This window comes from Pygocentrus nattereri, chromosome 10 (assembly GCF_015220715.1).
Source record: "Pygocentrus nattereri isolate fPygNat1 chromosome 10, fPygNat1.pri, whole genome shotgun sequence".
Taxonomy (NCBI): domain Eukaryota; kingdom Metazoa; phylum Chordata; class Actinopteri; order Characiformes; family Serrasalmidae; genus Pygocentrus; species Pygocentrus nattereri.
This window is the reverse complement of record NC_051220.1, coordinates 43,235,219-43,247,718: the sequence shown is the minus strand read 5'-3', so window position 1 is coordinate 43,247,718 and position 12,500 is coordinate 43,235,219. Positions and strand designations below refer to the sequence as shown.

General features: G+C 42.0%; 1 protein-coding gene across 2 annotated transcripts in view; it reads left to right on the top strand.

The window, feature by feature from the left end:
- snap25b (synaptosome associated protein 25b) overlaps nucleotides 1–12,500 on the top strand; it is an 81,023-nt gene that overhangs the window by 67,613 nt on the left and 910 nt on the right. Inside the window, exons 5-7 of one of the 2 annotated variants that reach the window (XM_037542131.1) lie at nucleotides 2,671–2,788; nucleotides 9,948–10,064; nucleotides 12,012–12,156. In XM_037542131.1, coding sequence (XP_037398028.1) covers nucleotides 2,671–2,788; nucleotides 9,948–10,064; nucleotides 12,012–12,156 — 380 coding nt within the window. Of the gene's footprint in view, nucleotides 1–2,342; nucleotides 2,458–2,670; nucleotides 2,789–9,947; nucleotides 10,065–12,011; nucleotides 12,157–12,500 lie in introns of both variants that reach the window. The other variant, XM_037542132.1, reaches the window with a different exon arrangement.

The window sequence follows — 12,500 nt, the reverse complement described above, 5'->3', positions numbered from 1 at the left end:
TGCGACCAGCTCTCGCTCTTTATCTCTATTCTTTCCTCCCTGCCCGTCTCTCTTCCTCTGACCTGTTCACCTTGTCCACCTCCTTCTGTTCTCTTTATTTTCACGCGATGTGTTTTTAGCTCAGTGCCAGGCTCTCTCGCAGTGACCCAGTGCCCCCTGATGCCAGGACTGTACAGCAGTGCCAACTGCCTCCTGTAAACTCTGGCATCAGCAGCTGCTTCTAATGCCAACCAGCAGCGTCTCCGTTTCACCCGCTTTATCTTTATTCAGCGAACGGCTCTGCTGACGTTCGGTTCCATTCACTAGGTTAACATGAACCGAGTGAAGCTACACTGAATTAAAGTGGACCATTTGGAAACCGCATATTTAATATATGCGCATATTTACTATATAACTGTCAGAAGCTCATTTTAATATGAACAAAGTAAACAGTAGGACATATGTATATTTATATGTGTATGAATAAACTTACATATATGCAAAAATGCTCTGTTTATCCGCAACAATTTTGGATGTAAGCGTTTGAAAAGAAAAACAGTCGACGTATAATTGAAAACATTCGTTTCTATAAATAATAATGCTTTATTTTTTATAAATAAGTAGAATTACATTAGTGTATATTTGGCATTATATTATCAGGACAGCTGCCCTTTATACGGTGAACAGTTCGTGATGAATGGAATCGGCTCCAAAATCACGCTGAGTAAAACGTTTTTGTATTAACATTCATAGGAAGTTAAAAAGGTTACAATTACTTTGAACCATTTTGGAGATAATTTATTATAAATGTACATTTATTTCAGAGCTGTCGGACAGAAACCTCACAACTTTACAGGAGAAGGAAAAAACACACTGTACTTTTAATGTGAGTCAATGGAACCAGAATTTTTTCTTAGTAATTTTGGGCCGTTTCTTCTGGTCCATTCATCTTGAAATTTACACCAAACGTAAAGAGCAGCGGGCGTTTTCAGATTTTGCCGAAACCTGAGAAACGACAAAACTGGAGATACGAGGTTTTGCTCCTACAGCAGTGATATATGCAGTTATGTGCAAAAGTTTGAACATCTTCAGTGAAATTCCATGTTTTTGATGGATTTTCGGAGCGTAAATAAGTGCCAGATCCTCTAGAGACTCACTACAGCACACTTTAATGCACAATTACTGTTTATATATTGAATTTAACACAAAAATTGTGGCCTGTGGCAACGTTAGGGCACAACGTGTGTAGCGTGTATCTCTAGAGGATCTGTCACTTATTTACACTCAGAAACATTTCAGTTTCACTGAAGATGTTCAAACCTTTGCATATAACTGCATATATAAATGTTTATACATGCACTATTGTGTATAAATACACAGCTGCCTTTTACTTTGTATAAATATTTCTCTGCTGTCGAAGAAAACCTCGTATCTCCAACACGGTTACTTTACAGGAGAAGGAAAAACCTAATTTACTTTTAATGTAAGTCAATGGAACCAGACGTCTTTCCAAGTCATTTTGGGTCGTTTCGTTTAGTGCATTCATCATGAAATTTACACACAATATAAAGAACAACAGGTGTTTTCAAATTATGTCAAAAAGTGAAAAACGATACGAGGTTTCCTTCCAACAACAGCGACATGCTGATGAGCAGACTGACAGAAAAGCTCCAGAATTACTTCGTAAAAATGACTTGGTAAAATTTTTACATTTTCATCTAATCTTTCATCAAAAGATCCAATTTACCATCTCGGAGATACGAGGTGTTCTTCCGACAGCTATGATATAAATGTATGTTTATAGTAAATTACGTTGTATCTCTGAAATGGTTCAAGGCCATTTTAACCCATTTAAACTTCCTATGAATGTTAATGTGAGAACATTTTATTCCGAGTGATTTTGGACTTTAAATTTTACACTTTATTATTTTCACTTTCAAAATCACCAACACGGAATCTGACCAGAGGTGCACAGACTTTTGCATCCACCTGTATGTAACGACTCTACATACATTCATGCAAGAACATCCGAGCGTTTCCTGTTCTGAGCACTTCTCACTCATTTCTTGTGAAAAACCACTAAAACCTTTTAGTGAAAATCTTTTATTCAGCAGCCGATTCTGATTCTGACCGTTTTTCTCGGGAAGATTCACGTATTGTAAATAAGTCACGCCCGGTTTTCCCTTCGTCCTTATGTTATTCCTCCGCTCTCGTCCTCCTGGCTCCTCACTGACTCCCCCCCCCAAGCCACCCCACCACCCAGTCCACGCCCCCTTTTCCGTTTAGCTGCAGCTCTCATTCATCATTTCTCTACCAGGCTGTGAAATCTCATTTCATTGCTGTCATCCCTTTGTCCTGACCAGAGCAACTCGAACGTGTTGAAGATGGCATGAACCATATCAACAAAGACATGATGGAGGCCGAGAAAAGTTTAAAAGATGTAGGCAAATGCTGTGGACTTGTATGTCCCTGTGACAAGTAGGTACCGGCGCAGGGCCAGAGGCTCTCCCGCCCATGTGCTGATGTCTGACTGTGTCTCTGTCACTGTGAGTGTCCTAAGTCTCTCTCTTTCTCTTTATCCCTCTCTTCTTCCTTCTCCCTCCTTCCTTTTATCTTTTATTTTCATTATCTTTTTTTTGTTTGTTTTTGTTTGGGGTGGGGGGGATGAACGGCTAAACGTTTAAAAATCAGAACAACTGGAGCGCATCGAGGAGGGGATGGATCAGATCAATAAGGACATGAAAGAAGCAGAAAAGAATTTGACGGATCTAGGAAATCTCTGTGGTCTTTGTCCGTGTCCCTGTAACAAGTAGGTGACGCCTGCCTGCCTGCTTGCCTGCCTGAAGCTAACCGCGTAGAAGGACTGAGAGTAAAGAGCCGTGTTGCTTAGCTGGAGGCATGCTGACGCTCGTCTACCGCCGCGCTGGTGAAGCTCGTCCCCGTAGCCGTAGATTTAGGCCCTGCTCTCCGCCAGCCGAATGCACACACATGCTCTGCGTTCCGCTGGTTCCGCTGATCCGGGCCTGCCGCTCGGAAATGCTAACGGAACAATTTGGCGAAACATTTAATTGACACAGTTTCCCTTCCGCTTATCTGAAATGCAGCCGATCAGCCACGACACGTCTGGTGTCTCAAGTTTGCTTCTTTAGTTTTAGCACCGAAACCACACTCTTAAAAAAGAGGGTTCCACCATGGACACACGCTTGCATGCTTAACTGGTTCTGTGCATGGTGAAATGGGTTCTTCAGATCCATGGAGAATGTGTCGATTGTATGTAGCACCCAAATCAAATCGGATGTCACAAAGCAGCTTCACAGAATTCCAGTAAAGACAAAGCAGCTTCACGGAATTCCAGTAAAGGCAAAGCAGCTTCACAGAATTCCAGTAAAGACAAAGCAGCTTCACGGAATTCCAGTAAAGGCAAAGCAGCTTCATGGAATTCTAGAAAAGACGAAGTTTTAACATGAATGTAAAACCCCCAGGTGAGCAAGCCAGGTGTGATGATGGCAAGGAGAACCTCCCTCAGAGCTGAGGAAGAAACCTTGGGAGGAACCAGGCTCACCGGGGGGGGGGGACCCGTTCTCCTCTGGTCAGACTACCTACAGAGTTATTATACTACTAATATTAATAGCAGTAGTATTAGTAGTAGGAATAGCTGGGAGTCCATGAGAACATCAGTGTAGGGTGGGCAGCTAGTCCAGGGCAGGTGGAGGTAGCTGGGGCGTGGGCAGTTGGTCTGAAGTGGGTGGCAGGAGGGCTCGGCAGTCAGTCGTCCTTATGTTTGGAGCGAATACCGGCCAATGCCGGCCATGTGTTCCTAAAAAACATGGACCAAAGTATGTTAGCAGATCAAAAACCTGTAGTAGCACCTTGAAGCCTGAATTCGGTCCATGTTTATAGACCACAGCGAGTCAGAAACCACATACTCAGGTCTGCTATAGAGCCTGAACACCTCCACACACTCTGAGGTGTGTGTGGATGACGGCACCACGCTTAGCTTTATGTGAGCTCCAGTGCCAAGCTAAAGAAGCACCAGACGTGGCTTGGCTGGCTGACTGTATTTGAGGTAAGTGTGTAAAACCACGTGTTTGCCTGCCTGCCTGACCTGCATGCTGTATTCTCTTTCTGAAATGCTTGTGTTCCACAAAGAACTGACCATCGTGAGCACCTTCTGACCTCTAGCATTTACCACAAATGGCAGGAACGATTGTGTAACGCTCCTCAAGCATGTGAATGCATCTGAACGACCCGCCCGAAAGCGTTTGTCTGTGTCCGCCGCGGCGACGACGTTCCCGCACGCTCCTCTGTGTGTTCTGTCTGTGGCCAGATATGCTAATGCTACCAGATGAGCTGCTGACGGGATCGTTTTAAGGCGCACGCAGCTCAACACAAGTGGGAACGTCCGTTTTTTTGAGTGTGTAGTTTTACACACTTAAAAACATGGTTCTTCAAGGGTTCTTTAGTAAAGGGTATGGTTCCGTCTAGAACTATGAGTTCTGTGTAGAATTACTTCATGCTGAAAAGGGTTCTTTGCCTGGAGAAGTGGTTCTTTAGATTGAGAAATCTGACGAAAGTGCTCTTTATGGTTCTTTATAGCACCTAAAAGGGTTCTGCTATTGTTACAAGCTCAACATTGTAGCAATAGATTACAGAACCGAATACGACACCGAAATCCATCAGTCAAGAACCATTTCACCATGCCATCAAAAACACTCCTTAAAAAGAGGCTTCTTCAAGGGTTCTTTAGTAAAGACAGTGGTTCTGTATAGAACCATGAAGGTTCAAAGAACCCTTTGCATGCTAAAATGGTTCTCTACATGATGAAGTGGTTCTTCGGATTGATGGACAATGTGGGGTTTATGGTTCTGTATAGCACCACAAAGGGTTCTGCTATGTTTACAAGTTTGGCAGCAGAACAATAGAACTATACAGAACCATATATGACACATTCGTCATCTGCCTGTAGAACCGTTTCACCATGCTATCAAAAACTATCAATCATAGAACCATGAATACTGAAAGAACCATTTGCATGCTTGAATGGTTCTCTGCATGGGGAAACATTTTTCGGATTGACAGAGAACGTGTTGTATGTGGTTCTATATAGAACCTTTTTTTTTAAAACAGGTTCTTTATAGCACCTAAAAGGGTTCTTGACATTGTTTCAGTAGCATAACCCTTTTGGTGCTACCTAGTACCATAAACAACACATTCTCCATCAGTCTGAAGAACCGTTTCACCCGTTTTTCACCGAAAAACAGTTTAAGTGTGCAAATGGTTCCAAATAGAACTCATGGTTCTAAATAGAACCATTCCATTTATAAAGAACCCTCTTTTCAAGTGTGTAGAGCAGATTTTATTGCAGACATGCAAAGCGCAGGCGCTGAATTCCTAAATTATTATTTCCATGTGTTTGGAATGGGATGACTGGTCACCTCCGCGGTGCTAACGCGGCCTTTAGTCCTCAGCTGGATTCGGTGTTTATGGAGGTGCATTTGGTGGATATTTAGTGGAAAACCAAATCCAGGTCCGAAACGTGTCTGTCAGAAGTTTCTGGCTGATTTTCTCACACATCCACACGGATATGAGCAGACGTAGTGACTCACCAGCGTTGATGGGGATTAGAGGAACCACATTTACTCTCATCATCATCCCCCACCTCACGTGCCTACCTGCGTCTCTCTGCCGTCGGAGGGATTAAGGTCACTGTGGAGTTTCCTTCAGCCGGAAGGAAGCCAGAGTCGGAACTCAAACGGACAGGGAATTTCTCTCAGTGCAGATTTCAATAAGATAAAAACATCTCTATGGATCATTTTGCTGAACTGGTTCACGGCTGGAAACATATTTGTGACTTTTAAGTGAATACAAACTTAATTATGATTATTTTATGCAAAGATATGACTGAACGTTCCGTTTTATCAATACCAAAACAATCATAACTGATCATTTCAGCTCAAAAACTCAGCAAACTTGGCTTTGAGCAGCTGTTCACACAGAAAATCACCATATTTTACATTAAAACACTAAAAAGTGCTGAACTGCAGAAAATATGGAGATTCTTAATGTTCCTCACCGACTTTCAGACTTTGGGACACATTTACTTCACAACACTGGGATCTACCTGCTCACCATGTGGCCCTGAGGGACAGGGATGCAGCCCCACTGCCTGCTCTGAAACACGGGGGCGTGGCTAAAACAAGACAGGGGCGTGGCTAAAACAAGGCTAAAACTCTGCTTTGGTAATGACGAGCATTTTCTGAATAAAGTTTTTTTTAATTTAAAAATTAAATGCATGATAAATCTAAATCTTTCAACTTCAATTTGAAAAAAGAAATCAAATGTATCTGTAAAAAAATTGAAAAAAAATTTCAATATTATTTTTTTATTATTAGGGTTTAGGGACAATAGAAAGAAGCCTATAAATGATTATTGTGTATATATTTAGTTTATTACTATATTAATGCCTTGGGTTTGAACAGATCGGCACAGAATTCTTTTAACATCTAAGATCTCAATAATTTATTGCACTGCAGTTTGAGCCAGTTTAGTGGAATGATCCATAAACATAAAACAGTTTTTTTACAAAGTATAACCTTCAGACAAAATCCAACACTTTTATTTTTTTTATTAATTTGTCATTTTTCTTAATAACTGCAACTAGAAGCTGAACACACTGGGTATAATCAGACTTTGATGCACCAGAATACACATTAAAACTGCTTTAATCAGCTTCTCGGTTGCATTAAAGAACTCACAGTCATTCCTGGCCTTTCAGCTCTGGTCCTACATGTGTTTTTTAACCTCTTTTAACCACCTTTTAACCTTTTTTGCCTGCTTTTATGCAGCTTCGGTGTAAAAGACGGAATTAAACTGCCTGTGTGTTCATTTTCAAAGCTCGACATGCATCTGTAAAAGTCAGACTCCGTGTGAATTGGCCTTTATGTATAAATATAAGCTCATTTTAGCTTTTTTTTAACAAGTTTAGCAGGGCAAACTTGTAATTGGCAAGGATACTGCTTAGGTATGTATGAGCCAAGATTGCAGTTTACGTATCAGCTCGTTAACCCACTCAGAACAAAAACGTGGATTTAGGTTCCCTGGGGCTTTCAAACTGAAGACTGTACGAAGGGTTATTTGCGCAGTGCTATAGAAGAACCAGTTCTGCTAGCCTAAAGAACCTTTCAGTGGATGATTCTTTAGAGACCAGTTGTTTTAAATGACACATGTGAGTGTGAAGAACCTGTTTAACATTAAAGAAACCTCCGTATAATGTAGAAAGTTCTTAAAGAACCCTTAAACCACTCACGCAAATCTCCTTTTTAAAGATGGTTCTTTAGAAAAAAAAACAAAAGTGGTTGTTCTATGGCGTGGCTCAAAGAACCTTTTTGTGAACAGTACCGTGTACATATGGATTGGTTTTAGGAAGAACCAGGCAGAACCCTTAAATCAGTTTGGAACCTTTACATTATGTGGAAGTTCTCTAAAGCTTTGAAAGGTTCTCTTTTTCACACGTGGTTGTTTAGGGAACCAGAGAGGTTCTTCTGTGTCATCACTATGGCTCCTTTTTTAAAGTGCATGCGTTCTAGAAGATGAAAGCCTCACTCTGCTTGATGAATAGTTTGTTGCTAAGCGATGGTTACTGATGTACAGCTTAACCCCGCCCCCTCCTCGCCTGAAGTACTGCACTCTGCTTGGGCTGTAGTCACAGCGTGCTTGTTTGTTAACATGTTGTTGTTGTTTTTCTTTGAATTTTTTTCCAAATCTGTGTAAATGTTTTGTTATTGCACTGAAAGAAGTGCCGCACTGAGTTTACTGGATTCAAACGTGTACATCCTGCTCATTTACATATACATAAAATATATTATACAGCACGAATCCAACGGAAAGACCACTGTAAAATCATTCATTTATCTTCTGAGGTTAAGATTCAATTCGATTTTTGACCAAATAAACCCCAAAAATTACAGCCCACAGAATTTATAAGCTCTCCAAAATAGCCAAATTATTCAAATGAATCTAGAGCATAAGCCCCGCCCCCTCTCCATCCACTTTACTCTAATAGGATGACTCAGATTAAAGCAGCCCCTCCCCTACACACCCACCATGCTCTAATACAATGCAGCAAAAACTACTTAAGCCCCACCCCTTTCTGTACACTTTACCATTATAGGATGCACCCAGATGCATAAGCCCCACCCCTTCAAGCCACTTTACTCTGGTAGACTGCACCCAGATGCATAAGCCCCACCCCTTCAGGCCACTTTACTCTGGTAGAATGCACCCAGATGCATAAGCCCCGCCCCTTCAGGCCACTTTACTTGGTACAATGCACCCAGATGCATAAGCCCCACCCCTTCAGGCCACTTTACTCTGGAACAATGCACCCAGATGCATAAGCCCCGCCCCTTTAGGCCACTTTACTCTGGTACAATGCACCCAGATACATAAGCCCCACCCCTTTAGGCCACTTTACTCTGGTAGAATGCACCCAGATGCATAAGCCCCACCCCTTCAGGCCACTTTATTCTGGTATGATTCACCCAGATGCATAAGCCCCACCCCTTTAGCCTATTTTGTTATGATAGGATGCATTCAGATGCATAAGCCCCACCCCATACTACACACTTCATTGTGATAGGCTGCCTTTTTTGTTAATTTATTCATGAGGAAATGATAAACGATGCACATTTGAATGACGTGAATTCAGTGCGGTGCCCATTCTAACGTGGAACCTGCTACTGAAGATAAATGAGTGCTGAACTGTCTTAACGATGTCTCTGCTCTAATGTAAATGTTCCAGGTGTTTCCTTTGGGTTCCGTCAGTCTCTGTGGCTGTCCTGTAGAACACTGTGCTGAGTCCATTCGTCATTTTGTAGTCATTATCTTCATCCCTTAAGGATGGACACGCCCCTCAACACATCCCAGTGCATAATGGAACCTTCATTATGCCATCATTAATTTATGTATTCATCATTTTATCCGTGATTTATTCATCGTCCATTTGTCTATAGCATCGTTTCCTTTAGATGATTGAAATCATTTCTTGTCGTTAGTCGTATGCGGTACCTTCAAAAGTTTGGAAATAGTGTTTAAAACTTTAGAATTAGTGCTTTACAGAGTATTATTTGTCATTAAATAAGTTCTCAGTCATAAAAGCCCATTGAATAAAGGAGTGCCACGTCTCTGACGCTTATTTACAGTGTTCATAACGTCAAAATGATTCAATTAGATTATGATTCTTTAGGAAATGATTCAGAGAATCACTCCACAGAGCAATGAATTGATTCAAAGTGATTATTTTGGTGTGATGCAGAGTTATTTTTAAAGGGCCCATATCCTGGAAATTTTTCCTCACTTTTTCCAAAAGAAGTTTGATGTCATATGGAAACGTTCGTGAAGTTTCAAAGCAGACCGTTCACATCACAGACGGTACAGTCCATTTTGTGATGTCACAAAAACCACCTATTCAGCCTATAGCAGAGCCCCATCCGCTCTCCCTGAAATTGCGTGTTTTAGCCTGGACTGCTTTTTGCAGTGAGCACAATACAGGACAGCCAATTAGAATAGAGCTCATTTGCATATGTCAGTCTTAAAGGCATGGTAACAAAAATGGCCTGTTGGATTTTAAGGGGTATTTTCTAAGTGTAGAAAATAAGGGACAAGAAAAATGTCGGATATCGCCCCTTTAAAAATACGCTGAGCACGCAAATGTAGCTGAAGTGAAATATAGACAATAAAAACTACACCGCTGGTATTTTTATGTTTGAAAACAGCCTTAATAACGGCACTTTATTGAATATTATTATAATCCATTATTATTGATTATAACATTCCTAAATTGATGCATTTGGATCATCCAGACTTTCGAACAGTACCGCATGTCCTCACGTCACACCTGTCGTCACTGTGCTGTAGTGTCTGTCGTCCGTCACTCTGTTCGTCTCTCACTGCCCTCTCTGGCTGTCCAGACTGAAAGGTGGGGGTCAGTCCTGGGGCAATAATCAGGACGGAGTGGTGTCCAGCCAGCCGGCCCGCGTGGTGGACGAGCGTGAGCAGATGGCCATCAGTGGAGGCTTCATCCGCAGGTCAGTGTTACAAGGTTTGGGGGAAAATCGAGTTCCGTAGCAGATACGCTGAGACACGTCGTGGTGGGTGGGGAAACTTTCACGGCCAGTTAAAAAGTATTTTAGTAGATTTAAACATCTTATTTAACACGTCTGTGAATATTAAACAGTGGATTATCACCATAAAACAGCTTAATACTGAGCTGTTAATCTACGTTTACAGCGTCAGATAAACGTTGGCTTCCCGCCACAGTCTCACTTTACTGTAACTTGGAGCGAGGAGGCGGATGGACGTGCTGAGATAAGCGAGATTTATTAAGGCCAAATCCAAAATCAGGGTCGAGACAGTCCAGGATCATAGAGCCAATACGGATAGATCGGGGGGCAGACGTGACAGACACCAGAATACAACAGAACAAACAGAACATCCAACACAGCATATAACAACCAACAAAGACCAGCACTAGACTAATGACAACACACGGCTTAAATACAAGAGGGCTAACAAGGGTTCACAAGACACAGGTGGAAACACAGGTGAGAATAATCAGGGTAGGAGTCACCAAAACAAGGGGCCAGACTAGGAAACCAAAACAAATGCACATGGAAGATCAAAACACAACATGGACACATGGACAGGACTGGGAGGGGCCAATCGTGACATTTACTAGGCTTCTTTCTGTGGTAGCCTCGTTCACTGCGCGTGTCGTTTATATTATCTCATTTTTAGCAAAAGTAAAATCAGTTAATGGACATTTCTATGATCAGATTTCATAAAACTTCAAATAAAATGCAGGAAAACGCTGTACGGAAAGGCGGAAGCTGTGGAAGCTGGTGTATGGAATACTGACGGCACAAACCCACGACACAGATGTCTGTGAAGTTCTTGGCCCAAATATAACCAATCAAAATGAATTTCGGTTGCTAGGCGGATTTCGCAGAGTCCAGCCAATCATTACGTCCCATTTGACTTCATATATTTCCGCAATAACTACTGAAACACAATAAGCGCCGAAGTGCTGTACGGAATACTGCACCGTTACGTTACATTAGCATAGCTACACACAGTATCCTGGATCTTCATTGCTTTATCCCCACTGCAAAAGCCCATAGAAACCATCAAGTGTGTCTGTTGGTTCCTGATGGTTTTGTAATGTGTTTTTTAATGGGTTGATATCACAGTGTAAAGGATCCTAATGGTTTAACAGGTGGCTGATTCTAAATGCATTTGATGGCATCCTAATGGCATCTAAAGGTGTTCTACAGGAAAGTAGTGGTTGCTACTGGATGTTAAGCCGATTCCCAATAGAAAGCAAAACCATTAGGTTTTAATCCCAGTTTTTCGGCTGGGATACTGTGCTAATTGGTGGGGTTTAAGCTTCCATTACTTGATTCCTCTGTCACTTCCTAATGATGTTCGTAGTTAGTCTGACGTGTAAGGCCTTCAGTCTGGCTCCTGAAGTCCTGACCAATGGGAGAGCAGCTTGGCTGTATCTGCCTGGACACCACAGAGAGAACCATCCTGATGATTTTCTGTTGGGTTTTTCAAGATTTTAACCTTATTCTTACAAAGCAATACTTAGAGTTTAAATACAACAAGCACGAGGACTGTATTAAATAAAAACTGAATTATAGACATGCTTTTATTTATTTTCCAGTAAAATGAGGTTTTTACATTGCACTGCCACAGCGAAGGACCTCATAGGGTTAAACCCCGTAGATGCAGGTATTCCAGTGGTGTCTCTCACCGTCTGGACTGAAAGGAAAATGGAAAACATGGTTTATGAAGCGATGTGAAAGGAAATGAGCAGCTCCTGTATCTGCTCTGGGTCTGTAGATAAGCTGCGCTGGCTGTGTTCAGTATCGAGCTTCTATACATCAAACAGCCGAAAGTGAGACGGAGCCCAGGGGGGCACCCGGCCCTCTGAACGCCCTCTCAGCGCGCCCGTCATCTGTGTCTGTGTGCAGGGTAACGAACGACGCACGAGAGAATGAAATGGATGAAAATCTGGAGCAGGTCGGGGGCATCATCGGAAACCTGCGCCACATGGCCCTCGACATGGGCAACGAAATCGACACTCAGAACCGCCAGATCGACAGGATTATGGAGATGGTAAAGAAAATAAACCCGTGTTTGCGTATATTTTGTCTTCTTAAAGGGGAATTCCACCTATTTTTCTGAATTTTGCCAGAATTCGCTCACTGGGAAGTGGTTTAAAATTAATTGGTCCATTCTAGAGAATTTTATTATAGTGGAGTTGATGGGAACCAGACGTCACAAATGGTACTGAAATGGTGGTAAATCTGTAAAAATCAGTTTTCTTGTGGCCAGTGGCCAGCAGCCAGAAGGTGTGCTATATGGCCAAAAGTATTGGGACAGCCTTCCTAATTATGAGTTCAGCTGTTTCAGCCTCACTCATTCCTAACAGGTGTATAAAATCAAGCACATAGCCGTGC